Genomic DNA, 15,879 nt, shown 5'->3' with positions numbered 1-15,879 from the left:
GGTTAGGGGGGGCTGGTAGCCTGGTGGTTAGAGGAGGCTGGTAGCCTGGTGGTTAGAGGAGGCTGGTAGCCTGGTGGTTAGAGGAGGCAGGTAGCCTGGTGGTTAGAGGAGGCAGGTAGCCTGGTGAGCCTTGCAGTCTTAGGCTGGCTAACACTTGTTCTCAATGTGTGTGTGTGTACAGTAGGGTGTTTCCTGTGAATGACGTCTGTAAAACACACTGCTTTGTGATGGCTCCCTTCATGTGGTTCCCTTCCTACAGTTATTAGACCCACAAAATTGGCTATGACTTGGGAACTGTGACGCATGTGTTGCGTATGTAGCGTTAGCAGCTACCGCTAGCTCCAACCACATCTGTTGTGTATTTAGCATTAGCGGCTACCACTAGCTCCAACCACATCTGTTGTGTATTTAGCATTAGCGGCTACCACTAGCTCCAACCACATCTGTTGTGTATTTAGCATTAGCGGCTACCGCTAGCGCCAACCACATGCGATGCGAATGTAGCATTAGCAGCTAGGCTATGCAGCTAGGTTAGCGTCTAGGCTGACTAGGCCTAAAATGGGCATATTTTAACATTGTGTGAACATCACAAGGTTGGCTCTGCCAGCTGGCTTATTAAATGTTTTAGAGTCTATTTGTAAAATTACCCATCTGGCATGCTGTTATTATACTGTACTTTGTTTAAATGGCTTTGTGTGTGTCCCAAATGACTCTAGTCCCTATGTAGTGCATTACTTTTGACCAGGACCTATAGGAAGGAAATAGTGGGATGCAGTCTTGTTTTTTCCGATCCAGATACAGGCCTAATAATGTATTTATTTTAAATGCAAGAAAAAATATTTTGAGATGTGAAGTGTTTTCCAACATCACTCAGCTGTGCAGACACACAGACATCTCCAAGCACTACCCCTCCCTCTCCAAGCACTACCCACACCCCTCTCCAAGCACTACCCCTCCCTCTCCAAGCACTACCCAGACCCCTCTCTCTCCAAGCACTACCCCTCCCTCTCCAAGCACTACCCAGACCCCTCTCCAAGCACTACCCAGACCCCTCTCCAAGCAAAACCCCTCTCCCTCTCCAAGCACTACCCAGACCCCTCTCCAAGCACTACCCAGACCCCTCTCCAAGCACTACACAGACCCCTCTCCAAGCACTACCCAGACCCCTCTCCAAGCACTACCCAGACCCCTCTCCAAGCACTACCCAGACCCCTCTCCAAGCACTACCCAGACCCCTCTCCAAGCACTACCCAGACCCCTCTCCAAGCACTACCCAGACCCCTCTCCAAGCACTACCCAGACCCCTCTCCAAGCACTACCCAGACCCCTCTCCAAGCACTACCCCTCTCTCTCTCCAAGCACTACCCCTCTCTCTCTCCAAGCACTATCCCTCTCTCTCTCTCCAAGCACTACCCCTCTCCCTCTCCAAGCACTACCCAGACCCCTCCCTCTTCAAGCACTACCCAGACCCCTCTCTCTCTCCAAGCACTACCCAGACCCCTCTCTCTCTCCAAGCACTACCCAGACCCCTCTCCAAGCACTACCCAGACCCCTCTCCAAGCACTACTAGACCCCTCTCCAAGCACTACCCAGACCCCTCTCCAAGCACTACCCAGATCCCTCCTCCAAGCACTACCCAGATCCCTCCTCCAAGCACTACCCAGATCCCTCCTCCAAGCACTACCCAGATCCCTCCTCCAAGCACTACCCAGATCCCTCCTCCAAGCACTACCCAGATCCCTCCTCCAAGCACTACCCAGATCCCTCCTCCAAGCACTACCCAGATCCCTCCTCCAAGTACTACCCAGATCCCTCCTCCAAGCACTACCCCTCCCCCTCTTCCAAGCACTACCCCTCCCCCTCTTCCAAGTACTACCCAGACCCCTCCTCCAAGCACTACCCAGACCCCTCCCCCTCCTCCAAGCACTACCCAGACCCCTCCCCCTCCTCCAAGCACCCCTCCTTCAAGCACTACCCAGACCCCTCCTCCAAGCACTACCCAGGCCCCTCCTCCAAGTACTACCCAGACCCCTCCAAGCACTACCCAGACCCCTCCCCCTCCTCCAAGCACTACCCAGACCCCTCCCCCTCCTCCAAGCACTACCCAGGCCCCTCCTCCAAGCACTACCCAGACCCCTCCCTCTCCTCCAAGCACTACCCCTTCTCCAAGCACTACCCAGATCCCTCCCCCTCCTCCATGCACTACCCAGACCCCTCCTCCATGCACTACCCAGACCCCTCCTCCATGCACTACCCAGACCCCTCCTCCAAGCACTACCCAGACCCCTCCTCCAAGCACTACCCAGACCCCTCCTCCATGCACTACCCAGACCCCTCCTCCATGCACTACCCAGACCCCTCCTCCAAGCACTACCCAGACCCCTCCTCCATGCACTACCCAGACCCCTCCTCCAAGCACTACACAAACCCCTCCCCCTCCTCCATGCACTACACAGACCCCTCCCCCTCCTCCATGAGTCACCCAGATCAGAGCCAGTAAGGATGACCAGGGATGTTCTCTTGATAAGAGTGTGAATTTCCTGTCTAAATGTAACAAGTACTTTTGGGTGTCAGGAGAAAATGTATGGAGTAAAAAGTACATTATTTTCATTAGGAATGTAGTGAAGTAAAAGTAGTCAGGAATATAAATAGTAAAGTCAAGTACAAGACACCCAACACCCCCCCCCCCAAAAAAAAATACTTGAAAGTACTTTCCACCACTTTACCCAGATGTGCAGACACACAGACCCCCTCCCCCAAGATAGCTAGCGATAGCTTCCTACAAGGATCTGTCCATGTGTGTGTGTGTGTGTGTGTGTGTGTGTTTCTCTCTCTAATCGTCTAGCCTTGGGTTGAGGAAGTTGAGTCGGCCCTGGTCACCTCTGATCCAGGGTCGTCACGGTTATCACTATGTTAATTACTGTTGTTGTAACCACAGATCTCGAGACCAGTTTACCCTTACCACCAGAGGCAAGTCTTTCAAAGAATGAATGAATGAATGAATGGGCAAGTGTCAGTAATGAATCACAGAATATAAGTGTGAATCCCAATTGCCATCTTATTCCCTATACAGTCCACATTGGGCTCTGGACAATAGTACACAGAACAGCAGGACGAGGTAAAGGCCTCCGGGTCTAACAGCAGGACGAGGTAAAGGCCTCCGGGTCTAACAGCAGGACGAGGTAAAGGCCTCCGGGCCTAACAGCAGGACGAGGTAAAGGCCTCCGGGCCTAACAGCAGGACGAGGTAAAGGCCTCCGGGCCTAACAGCAGGACGAGGTAAAGGCCTCCGGGCCTAACAGCAGGACGAGGTAAAGGCCTCCGGGCCTAACAGCAGGACGAGGTAAAGGCCTCCGGGCCTAACAGCAGGACGAGGTAAAGGCCTCCGGGCCTAACAGCAGGACGAGGTAAAGGCCTCCGGGCCTAACAGCAGGACGAGGTAAAGGCCTCCGGGCCTAACAGCAGGACGAGGTAAAGGCCTCCGGGCCTAACAGCAGGACGAGGTAAAGGCCTCCGGGCCTAACAGCAGGACGAGGTAAAGGCCTCCGGGTCTAACAGGACGAGGTAAAGGCCTCCGGGTCTAACAGGACAAGGCACAGAGGTAGCGCGTGTGTAGACTGTGTGTGCTAGCGCGCGTGTGTAGACTGTGCGTGCTAGCGCGTGTGTGTAGACTGTGCGTGCTAGCGCGCGTGCGTAGACTGTGCGCTAGCGCGTGTGTAGACTGTGTCTGCTAGCGCGCGTGTGTGTAGACTGTGTGTGCTAGCGCGCGTGTGTAGACTGTGTGTGCTAGCGCGTGTGTGTAGACTGTGCGTGCTAGAGCGTGTGTGTAGACTGTGTCTGCTAGCGCGCGTGTGTGTAGACTGTGTGTGCTAGCGCGCGTGTGTAGACTGTGTGTGCTAGCGCGTGTGTGTAGACTGTGCGTGCTAGAGCGTGTGTGTAGACTGTGTGTGCTAGAGCGTGTGTGTAGACTGTGCGTGCTAGAGCGTGTGTGTAGACTGTGCGTGCTAGAGCGTGTGTGTAGACTGTGCGTGCTAGAGCGTGTGTGTAGACTGTGTGTGCTAGCGCGTGTGTGTAGACTGTGCGTGCTAGAGCGTGTGTGTAGACTGTGTGTGCTAGCGCGTGTGTGTAGACTGTGCGTGCTAGAGCGTGTGTGTAGACTGTGTGCTAGCGCGTGTGTGTAGACTGTGCGTGCTAGAGGGTGTGTGTAGACTGTGCGTGCTAGAGCGTGTGTGTAGACTGTGCGTGCTAGCGCGTGTGTGTAGACTGTGCGTGCTAGCGCGTGTGTGTAGACTGTGCGTGCTAGCGCGTGTGTGTAGACTGTGCGTGCTAGAGCGTGTGTGTAGACTGTGTGTGCTAGAGCGTGTGTGTAGACTGTGTGTGCTAGCGCGCGTGTGTAGACTGTGTGTGCTAGCGCGTGTGTGTAGACTGTGCGTGCTAGAGGGTGTGTGTAGACTGTGTGTGCTAGAGGGTGTGTGTAGACTGTGTGTGCTAGAGCGTGTGTGTAGACTGTGTGTGCTAGAGCGGTAGTCTCCCCACTCTACCATAAGGTGTATTTTATAAATCTGTTTTATAAAATCTGGTTCTACTGTTTGCATCAGTTACCTGATGTGGAATAGAGTTCCATGTAGTCATGGCTACATGTAGTACTGTGGAATAGAGTTCCATGTAGTCATGGCTCTATGTAGTACTGTGGAATAGAGTTCCATGTAGTCATGGCTCTATGTAGTACTGTGGAATAGAGTTCCATGTAGTCATGGCTCTATGTAGTACTGTGGAATAGAGTTCCATGTAGTCATGGTTCTATGTAGTACTGTGGAATAGAGTTCCATGTAGTCATGGCTCTATGTCGTACTGTGGAATAGAATTCCATGTAGTCATGGCTCTATGTCGTACTGTGGAATAGAGTTCCATGTAGTCATGGCTCTATGTAGTACTGTGGAATAGAGTTCCATGTAGTCATGGCTCTATGTAGTACTGTGGAATAGAGTTCCATGTAGTCATGGTTCTATGTAGTACTGTGGAATAGAGTTCCATCTAGTCATGGCTCTATGTAGTACTGTGGAATAGAGTTCCATGTAGTCATGGCTCTATGTAGTACTGTGGAATAGAGTTCCATGTAGTCATGGTTCTATGTAGTACTGTGGAATAGAGTTCCATCTAGTCATGGCTCTATGTAGTACTGTGGAATAGAGTTCCATGTAGTCATGGCTCTATGTAGGACTGTGCACCTCCCATAGTCTGTTCTGGACTTGGGGACTGTAAAGAGACCTCTGGTGACATGTCTGGTGGGTGTCTGAGCTGTGTGCTAGTCGTTTAAACAGACAGCTCAGTACATTCAGCATGTCAACACTTCTTATATAAACAAGTAGTGATGAAGTCCATCTCTCTTCCACTGTGAGCCAGGAGAGATTGAATGTCATTAATGTTAGGTCTCCGTGTACTTTTTTTCTGAGCTAGCCGTGCTGCCATGCTCCGAGCCAGCCGTGCTGCCCTGCTCCGAGCCAGCCGTGCTGCCCTGCTCCGAGCCAGCCGTGCTGCCCTGCTCCGAGCCAGCCGTGCTGCCCTGCTCCGAGCCAGCCGTGCTGCCCTGCTCCGAGCCAGCCGTGCTGCCCTGCTCCGAGCCAGCCGTGCTGCCATGCTCCGAGCCAGCCGTGCTGCCCTGCTCCGAGCCAGCCGTGCTGCCCTGCTCCGAGCCAGCCGTGCTGCCCTGCTCCGAGCCAGCCGTGCTGCCCTGCTCCGAGCCAGCCGTGCTGCCCTGCTCCGAGCCAGCCGTGCTGCCCTGCTCCGAGCCAGCCGTGCTGCCCTGCCAGTCCCTCTTTATGGCACCTGACCGAACAGTAGTCCAACCTGCCTTGTTGATAGTACTGTTCAGCACAGAAACTTTCTGTCCAAAAATGATGCAGAAAAATTAATCCATGCTTTTGTCACTTCTAGGTTAGACTACTGCAATGCTCTATTTTCCGGCTACCCGGATAAAGCACTAAATAAACTTCGGTTGGTGCTAAATACGGCTGCTAGAATCCTGACTAGAACCAAAAAATGTGATCATATTACTCCAGTGCTAGCCTCTCTACACTGGCTTCCTGTCAAAGCAAGGGCTGATTTCAAGGTTTTACTGCTAACCTACAAAGCATTACATGGGCTTGCTCCTACCTATCTCTGTGATTTGGTCCTGCCGTACATACCTACACGTACGCTACGGTCACAAGACGCAGGCCTCCTAATTGTCCCTAGAATTTCTAAGCAAACAGCTGGAGGCAAGGCTTTCTCCTATAGAGCTCCATTTTTATGGAATGGTCTGCCTACCCATGTCAGAGACGCAAACTCGGTCTCAACCTTTAAGTCTTTACTGAAGACTCATCTCTTCAGTGGGTCATATGATTGAGTGTAGTCTGGCCCAGGAGTGGGAAGGTGAACGGAAAGGCTCTGGAGCAACGAACCGCCCTTGCTGTCTCTGCCTGGCCGGTTCCCCTCTTTCCACTGGGATTCTCTGCCTCTAACCCTATTACAGGGGCTGAGTCACTGGCTTGCTGGGGCTCTCTCATGCCGTCCCTGGAGGGGGTGCGTCACCTGAGTGGGTTGATTCACTGTTGTGGTCATCCTGTCTGGGTTGGCGCCCCCCCCTTGGGTTGTGCCGTGGCGGAGATCTTTGTGGGCTATACTCAGCCTTGTCTCAGGATGGTAAGTTGGTGGTTGAAGATATCCCTCTAGTGGTGTGGGGGCTGTGCTTTGGCAAAGTGGGTGGGGTTATATCCTTCCTGTTTGGCCCTGTCCGGGGGTGTCCTCGGATGGGGCCACAGTGTCACTAATTCTCTCCTTCTCTCTTTCTTTCTCTCTCTCGGAGGACCTGAGCCCTAGGACCATGCCCCAGGACTACCTGACATGATGACTCCTTGCTGTCCCCAGTCCACCTGGCCATGCTGCTGTTCCAGTTTCAACTGACCTGAGCCCTAGGACCATGCCCCAGGACTACCTGACATGATGACTCCTTGCTGTCCCCAGTCCACCTGGCCATGCTGCTGCTCCAGTTTCAACTTCCACCTGACTGTGCTGCTGCTCCAGTTTCAACTGTTCTGCCTTATTATTATTCGACCATGCTGGTCATTTATGAACATTTGAACATCTTGGCCATGTTCTGTTATAATCTCCACCCGGCACAGCCAGAAGAGGACTGGCCACCCCACATAGCCTGGTTCCTCTCTAGGTTTCTTCCTAGGTATTGGCCTTTCTAGGGAGTTTTTCCTAGCCACCGTGCTTCTACACCTGCATTGCTTGCTGTTTGGGGTTTTAGGCTGGGTTTCTGTACAGCACTTTGAGATATCAGCTGATGTACGAAGGGCTATATAAATAAATTTGATTTGATTTGATTAAGAAGGTAGAAACTAGGGCCTGTAGGACCTACCTTGTTGATAGTGTTGTTAAGAAGGTAGAAACTAGGTCCTGTAGGACCTGCCTTGTTGATAGTGTTGTTAAGAAGGTAGAAACTAGGTCCTGTAGGACCTGCCTTGTTGATAGTGTTGTTAAGAAGGTAGAAACTAGGGCCTGTAGGACCTGCCTTGTTGATAGTGTTGTTAAGAAGGTAGAAACTAGGGCCTGTAGGACCTACCTTGTTGATAGTGCTGTTAAGAAGGTAGAAACTAGGGCCTGTAGGACCTGCCTTGTTGATAGTGTTGTTAAGAAGGTAGAAACTAGGGCCTGTAGGACCTGCCTTGTTGATAGTGCTGTTAAGAAGGTAGAAACTAGGTCCTGTAGGACCTGCCTTGTTGATAGTGCTGTTAAGAAGGTAGAAACTAGGTCCTGTAGGACCTGCCTTGTTGATAGTGCTGTTAAGGCAGAGCAGCGCTTTAATTTACAAACAGTGGCAATATTACCCAACATCCCCCAGTAAGGCAAAAGGTCAATATGACAATCTGGATAAAGACCCCAAGCCTAGCACCATATAGGAAATAACCCATTACCTCAAAGCTGAGAACATCTCTACAGCCCTGAAACCACTTCCTCTTGACGGTGTGGGTTGTTATTGTTGAAACTGTCACGACAACACCCGACAGACGAGGGCCACACCCCCTGACACCTTGAACCAATGTGGTCGACTGACTCGCCAGCGTCCTAAAAATGGCACCCTATCCCCTTTATAGAGCAGGGTCCCTGGTCTAAAGTAGTGCACTATATAGGGAATCTTTTTTTACATTGTCGGCAATGGGCGTGGCTGAAATAGCTGAATCTACTCATTTGAAGGGGTGTCATATATATATATAGACAGAGAGAGAGCGAGAGAGAGAGAGAGAGAGAGAGAGAATGTAAGTAATAACGAACTTGCCATGTCAATAAAGTGAATTGAGACAGACAGACAGACAGACAGACAGACAGACAGACAGACAGACAGACAGACAGACAGACAGACAGACAGACAGACAGACAGACAGACAGACAGACAGACAGACAGACAGACAGACAGACAGACAGACAGACAGACAGACAGACAGACAGACAGACAGACAGACAGACAGACAGACAGACAGACAGACAGACAGACAGACAGACAGACAGACAGACAGACAGACAGACAGACAGACAGACAGACAGACAGACAGACAGACAGACAGACAGACAGACAGACAGACAGACAGACAGACAGACAGACAGACAGACAGACAGACAGACAGACAGACAGACAGACCAGACAGACAGACAGACAGACAGACAGACAAGACAGACAGACAGACAGACAGACAGACAGACAGACAGACAGACAGACGACAGACAGACAGACAGACAGACAGACAGACAGACAGACAGACAGACAGACAGACAGACAGACAGACAGACAGACAGACAGACAGACAGACAGACAGACAGACAGACAGACAGACAGACAGACAGACAGACAGACAGACAGACAGACAGACAGACAGACAGACAGACAGACAGACAGACAGACAGACAGACAGACAGACAGACAGACAGACAGACAGACAGACAGACAGACAGACAGACAGACAGACAGACAGACAGACAGACAGACAGACAGACAGACAGACAGACAGACAGACAGACAGACAGACAGACAGACAGACAGACAGACAGACAGACAGACAGACAGACAGACAGACAGACAGACAGACAGACAGACAGACAGACAGACAGACAGACAGACAGACGAGAATTGAGGATTATAATAAATACTGCTTTGATGTCATACGAGCCAAACACCCGTGAGTCCAAAATGTCCACGACACGGCATCACACCCCGGGTTGTTCTGAACAGAATGAGCCTGTTTGTCTATTGACCTGAACACACTCATGACTCCTTTCTATGCAAACAAATGACGATCCATTTCTCTGAATTACCTTGTGAAAGCCTAACATTTATTTTTTTTATTTTACTAGGCAAGTCAGTTAAGAACAAATTCTTATTTTCAATGACGGCCTAGGAACAGTGGGTTAACTGCCTGTTCAGGGGCAGAACGACAGGTACCTTGTCAGCTCGGGGTTTGAACTTGCAACCTTCCGGTTACTAGTCCAACGCTCTAACCACTAGGCTACCCTGCCGCCCCAACAGGGTTGCCAACAGGGAGCCAACTCTAGTTTCTGAACGGCACAGCTAGGAGAGCTCCAAAACAATGACCTTATAGTTGAACATAAAAGTGCATTGAAATTGGGGGGGGGGGGGGGGAATGGGGGCCACTTGGAGACACCAGTTAGTCCTCTCACTGAAACCCTCAGTCTGGAGAGGAATGGGGGCCACTTGGAGACACCAGTTAGTCCTCTCACTGAAACCCACAGTCTGGAGAGGAATGGGGGCCACTTGGAGACACCAGTTAGTCCTCTCACTGAAACCCCCAGTCTGGAGAGGTGTGAGGCCACTTGGAGACACCAGTTAGTCCTCTCACTGAAACCCACAGACTGGAGAGGTGTGAGGCCACTTGGAGACACCAGTTAGTCCTCTCACTGAAACCCACAGTCTGGAGAGGTGTGTGAGGCCACTTGGAGACACCAGTTAGTCCTCTCACTGAAACCCACAGTCTGGAGAGGAATGGGGGCCACTTGGAGACACCAGTTAGTCCTCTCACTGAAACCCACAGTCTGGAGAGGTGTGAGGCCACTTGGAGACACCAGTTAGTCCTCTCACTGAAACCCACAGTCTGGAGAGGAATGGGGGCCACTTGGAGACACCAGTTAGTCCTCTCACTGAAACCCACAGTCTGGAGAGGTGTGAGGCCACTTGGAGACACCAGTTAGTCCTCTCACTGAAACCCACAGTCTGGAGAGGTGTGTGAGGCCACTTGGAGACACCAGTTAGTCCTCTCACTGAAGTGTGTGAGGCCACTTGGAGGTACCAGTTAGTCCTCTCACTGAAACCCACAGACTGGAGAGGTGTGAGGCCACTTGGAGACACCAGTTAGTCCTCTCACTGAAACCCACAGTCTGGAGAGGAATGGGGGCCACTTGGAGACACCAGTTAGTCCTCTCACTGAAACCCACAGTCTGGAGAGGTGTGAGGCCACTTGGAGACACCAGTTAGTCCTCTCACTGAAACCCACAGTCTGGAGAGGTGTGTGAGGCCACTTGGAGACACCAGTTAGTCCTCTCACTGAAGTGTGTGAGGCCACTTGGAGACACCAGTTAGTCCTCTCACTGAAACCCACAGACTGGAGAGGTGTGAGGCCACTTGGAGACACCAGTTAGTCCTCTCACTGAAACCCACAGTCTGGAGAGGAATGGGGGCCACTTGGAGACACCAGTTAGTCCTCTCACTGAAACCCACAGTCTGGAGAGGTGTGAGAGGCCACTTGGAGACACCAGTTAGTCCTCTCACTGAAACCCCCAGACTGGAGAGGTGTGAGGGACACTTGGAGACACCAGTTAGTCCTCTCACTGAAACCCACAGTCTGGAGAGGTGCGTGAGGCCACTTGGAGACACCAGTTAGTCCTCTCACTGAAACCCACAGTCTGGAGAGGGGTGTGAGGCCACTTGGAGACACCAGTTAGTCCTCTCACTGAAACCCACAGTCTGGAGAGGTGTGTGAGGCCACTTGGAGACACCAGTTAGTCCTCTCACTGAAACCCCCAGTCTGGAGAGGTGTGTGAGGCCACTTGGAGACACCAGTTAGTCCTCTCACTGAAACCCACAGTGTGGAGAGGTGTGTGAGGCCACTTGAAGACACCAGTTAGTCCTCTCACTCACGTGGATGTTGATTACGGCAGCCCTCCTCTCCGATTGGTCGGGGTTAAATGTGGAAGACACATGTCAGTTGTACCACTGACTAGGAATCCCCCCTTTTCCCATTGTTTTGTTTTATGTTGCACCTACCCCCACATTCTCCAGGAATATTCTCACGTTACTGAATATAAAAAGTATTTTTCCTATTTCGTTATCAACAAACGCAGTGAAAAGTACAGTCAATGTCAAATGCACATTAAATCAACAGTGTGGTGTTTGGATTCAGTCTTGTATCAGGTGAACTGTTGGTGTACTAAATGTTGCTCTAATGATGTTCCTATAATCTCTAAAGCGTTCCCTTTCTACTGCTACCGTGTTTATGCCTTTTCATATTTCTTCTGTTTAATTAAAAACATTTTAATTTAGCTCTATCCACATTAGGCCAATTCCCAGGAGCGTAAAAGGAGGCTACATTACAATAGACATGTTTTTTTTTGCAGGGCCCGTGTGTGAACGCAACAAGATCTCACCGTTTGACCTATTTGACTTCAGATTCTGACGTTGATTGTGGATTGTGTACTGACGTTGACTAGGTAAACATAGAATTCAGTGTATTATGATAAACATAGATCTCAGGAAGCCACACACACACACACGTTCATTGGTCAAATCAAAGATGATTAGTCTTGTACCACATTGTGACGTCAGCTGTCCAAATGTTGTGTTACATTGTTGCACTTCTGTCTATGAACATCTGTAGTAGAACAATTATCAAACCATGCCGCACACGTGATAAGAAACCATATTTATTCAATGTAGCACATTTTCTCCCCCCCCCCCCCAACAGAAGATACAATGTAGCTTTAGTTCCTTCTCCGCTCACCGCTGTCCTGACAACAAAGTAACGAAATCCTCTCTGTCCATCTTATAACCATATCCTCTACAACCAGGGGATATTAAACTCTTACCCGACGAGAGCTTTTCATCAAAGTCCGTGCACGTTTTTATTGTTGCTCTAAAACTACACAGATGATTAAAAGTATCAAAACTGGATGGTTAGTTAACTATTTGAATCCGCTGTGTAATGTTAGGGCACCAAAAAAAAAGAAACGTGAACCGACTTCGGATAACCCGGGGTCTGCTGGTTCTGTTCTACCTGATCATTAATTTCACCCACCTGGTGGCCCAGGTCTAAAATCAGTCCCTAATTAGAGGGGAACATAATAAATAAATAAAAATGTAAAGCATTGGAACTAGTTTCGAGTTACAGAGTTGTATTTAGCCGGGGTCCACTAGGATAAACACACATATCTTATTTTCTCTCTTCAATCAAACCTGACGACAAAAAAAAGACAGCCAGACAGAACGGCATCCCATCGACCACTTGTGTTATTAGTCCGATATGTTTCGCCGTAGTCCTCAGGCCTGCGGCTTGAGTTGTGCCCCTTCCCCACGTCAACGGCACACACACGGGGGTACACTGTGTGCGGGTTGGCCGCGTCCGCTTTACCCAGGCCCGAGAAAGACCCAGAGCTCCCGGTCTCCGTCTAGGGGAAACACACACGGAGCGGGTCCCCTTCTCTTTGGCAGGGTGGCCATGCAGTGGCTTTAATATATCTGCGTCAAATAATGTGACACACATGTGAACCGCCAAGCAGGCATAAGATCCAGCGAAAGCATATGTTAAATATCGCTAACGTATCAAGTCGATACGCCTGTTCTATCAGGCAATGGAATTGGAAACAGGCTGCTACAGGATATTTCAACGCCGTGTAGCCTATACTACCAACACGATCCGCTGGTGCTACGAGCCTACGGTCATATCAACCTATCCAATGATATGTTGCTACTACTACTACAGTAGCCTACCGCCATAATCAACCTTTTCCGTTCAGATAAGTCATTAGAAACACGAATCAAACAGTGATATAATCTAATCGATCATCGTTTATTATCGACGCTGCGAAACTCAACCCGATCGTTGTATCGATCAGGCCTGGATATTTGCTGTATATTATGTGACTAGAGTTACAATGATTTACAAGTAGGTAGGCTACAATTTAACACACCGCTATATGTTCCCCCTTATAGTGAGCCAGTCAAGACGATGGGAAAACCACTGCGTAGGGAGAGAAATAGATGTAGAGAGAGAGATCTGTGTAGAACACAATCCAAGCGCTACCCCCCCCCCCCAAAAAAAACTGAGCCTTGCTTTGTTATGATTATCCCCCCTTTCCCCCGCTCTCTCTCTCGACATGTCCCCCCCATTCCCAAGTACGTTAACCATGTCATGTCGTCGTTTCAGTACTATGCCTTACCTTCTCTCGCCTTCAGCAGCACCGTGTTGGCGACTATATTCTCTATCTCCATGGTAATGGTCAGTAAGTGTAAGATCCGTCTCCCATACAGACTAGGCAATACATTTCACTTCAACTGAAAAAGATGAAGGTAGCGGCACCGATGATGATGATGGTGAATTCTGCAGCTGGCGCATAGCCTTCGCTTGCTCTCCCAAGTTCGGCGGGTTACCAGGTGTTGGGCTTTTGCAATCGTGGTTGGCTACTAGTTCGCCGACTCCATCGTTAGATGTTTTCGGCACAAAAAAAAAAAACTCTTCACCTTTTAGGCTAAACAGCGGCGGATACTATTGTAGTTAAAGCTATAACGCTTGTTAGCATTCAAAGCCTCTCCTGCCTTCGTTAATTTCCCTTCCTGCTCGGCTCTCAGCTTCGTTCGTTCCCTCCCCTCCCCAGAGGCGTCATGCACATAGGGGGCACAGGGGCACTTGCCCCCTCATATTTGTCTTGTATTTTTTTTGGTTATTAAGTATTTATTTAGTTGTTTCTCTGTAATACTACTAGCCACCTACATATGTAGGATTTTAATTTGAGCCAGTTTGCTACAGAAGGAAAATCATCATGCAGCCTTTCTAGGGAGTTTTTCCTAGCCACCGTGCTTCTACACCTGCATTGCTTGCTGTTTGGGGTTTTAGGCTGGGTTTCTGTACAGCACTTTGAGATATCAGCTGATGTACGAAGGGCTATATAAATACATTTGATTTGATTTGATTTGATTCAATAGGAAATGTGGATTATAATGAATAGAAACTGTTTGTGGGGATTGATACATTTTTCGTTATGGAAATTACAAACTTCAGAAGGCTTTTTAAACCTTAAATACATTACAAGGTTAACCTTTATTGCTTTGCAGGAAAGTCCTCCTGCAACAAGGTGATCTAATTAAGATCCTACATCTGTAGGCAATTGTATGAAGTTGGCTTTAGCTAGCACATATCTTCCCAATCTTCCCAACCATAAAGACATTTCAGGCTATCAATCTATCAATCAATTAAATGTATTTATAAAGCCCTATTTACATCAGTCGATGTCACAAAGTACTATACAGAAACCCAGCCTAAAAAAAACAAAAACAGCAAGCAGTATAGGTGTAGGTGTAATCAAGATAGAGAAGCTATCTTTTCTAACTATCTTAGCTGGCATGCCTGCTGGCAAGGTTGGTAGGCTTTAGAAAAGCAAGAAACAACTAAATGTATTGATAAGACTCACATTCCTTTCAATCTTTTATCCAGATTTTAGCAGAGATGCAGAGAAGCATATTTCATATATATATATATATATATATATATATATTTATTTATTTTATTTTTTAAATAACCTCCATTCACGAGGATGTAGACAGCTCAAGACATATGCATAAAAATAATCTCCTTTTTTTTTTACAAAGAATTAAGCATAATGATTATGGCACTAGACTGCAAGACAAGGTGGTTTGAGATGTTTGAAAAATGAAAAATTCTCCAACTTTTAGATGAGGGGGAGCCCCACTCGGTCCACCCCCAGCCATCCTCACGTACTGTACTTTGTGCCCCCTCAGATGTTTGGGGTGCATGACGCCCCTGCCCCTTCCCTCACTCTCTCTCTGTCTGTCACCTCCCCCTTTGCCTCCTAGTGAGTGAGTAGGAGGGGTCGTTTTACTACTGACACAGGTCACAGTTCCCCTTTGCCTCCTAGTGAGTGAGTAGGAGGGGTCGTTTTACTACTGACACAGGTCACAGTTCTGTGCACCCCAATATGCAAAACACACAGACTGAGGCCTACACAACGTTTATTATCTGACCTCCCATAAATGACACAACAGACACTCATTTAAAAACAGATCCAATTTTGAACACGCAAATCATTGGAAATTGAAACCATTGTATGGAATGTGGTGTTTGTGTGTGTGTGTGTGTGTGTGTGTGTGTGTGTGTGTGTGTGTGTGTGTGTGTGTGTGTGTGTGTGTGTGTGTGTGTGTGTGTGTGTATATGTATATGTATCAGTGGCATGTTGTCAGTCGGCCTCATCCGGTCTCTAGTCCAGGAAGCTACAATGTACCATTTACTTCCTTCTGATACTTCAACAGGGTTTTAACAACTTTCCAAGGCGGATCACACTGTGTGAGTGTGTGTGTGTGTGTGTGTGTGTGTGTGTGTGTGTGTGTGTGTGTGTGTGTGTGTGTGTGTGTGTGTGTGTGTGTGTGTGTGTGTGTGTGTGTGTGTGTGTGTGTGTGTGTGTGTGTGTGTGTGTGTGTGTGTATATGTATCAGTGGCATGTTGTCAGTCGGCCTCATCCGGTCTCTAGTCCAGGAAGCTACAATGTACCATTTACTTCCTTCTGATACTTCAACAGGGTTTTAACAACTTTCCAAGGCGGATCA

At 49.1% G+C, this 15,879-nt stretch overlaps 1 protein-coding gene across 1 annotated transcript in view; it reads right to left on the bottom strand.

The window, feature by feature from the left end:
* LOC109887234 (G protein-coupled receptor kinase 6) overlaps window positions 1-13,895 on the bottom strand; it is a gene marked incomplete at its 3' end in the record, with an annotated part of 59,259 nt that extends 45,364 nt beyond the window's left edge. The window contains 1 exon segment of the mRNA XM_031814834.1: window positions 13,482-13,895. Within this exon segment, the coding sequence (XP_031670694.1) occupies window positions 13,482-13,533 (52 nt within the window).
* Between the last annotated feature and the right edge of the window lie 1,984 nt (window positions 13,896-15,879).

This window comes from Oncorhynchus kisutch, unplaced genomic scaffold (genome assembly GCF_002021735.2).
Source record: "Oncorhynchus kisutch isolate 150728-3 unplaced genomic scaffold, Okis_V2 Okis07a-Okis12b_hom, whole genome shotgun sequence".
Lineage (NCBI taxonomy): Eukaryota > Metazoa > Chordata > Actinopteri > Salmoniformes > Salmonidae > Oncorhynchus > Oncorhynchus kisutch.
Note: the sequence above shows the minus strand (reverse complement) of the source record. Positions and strands in the feature narration are given on the sequence as shown.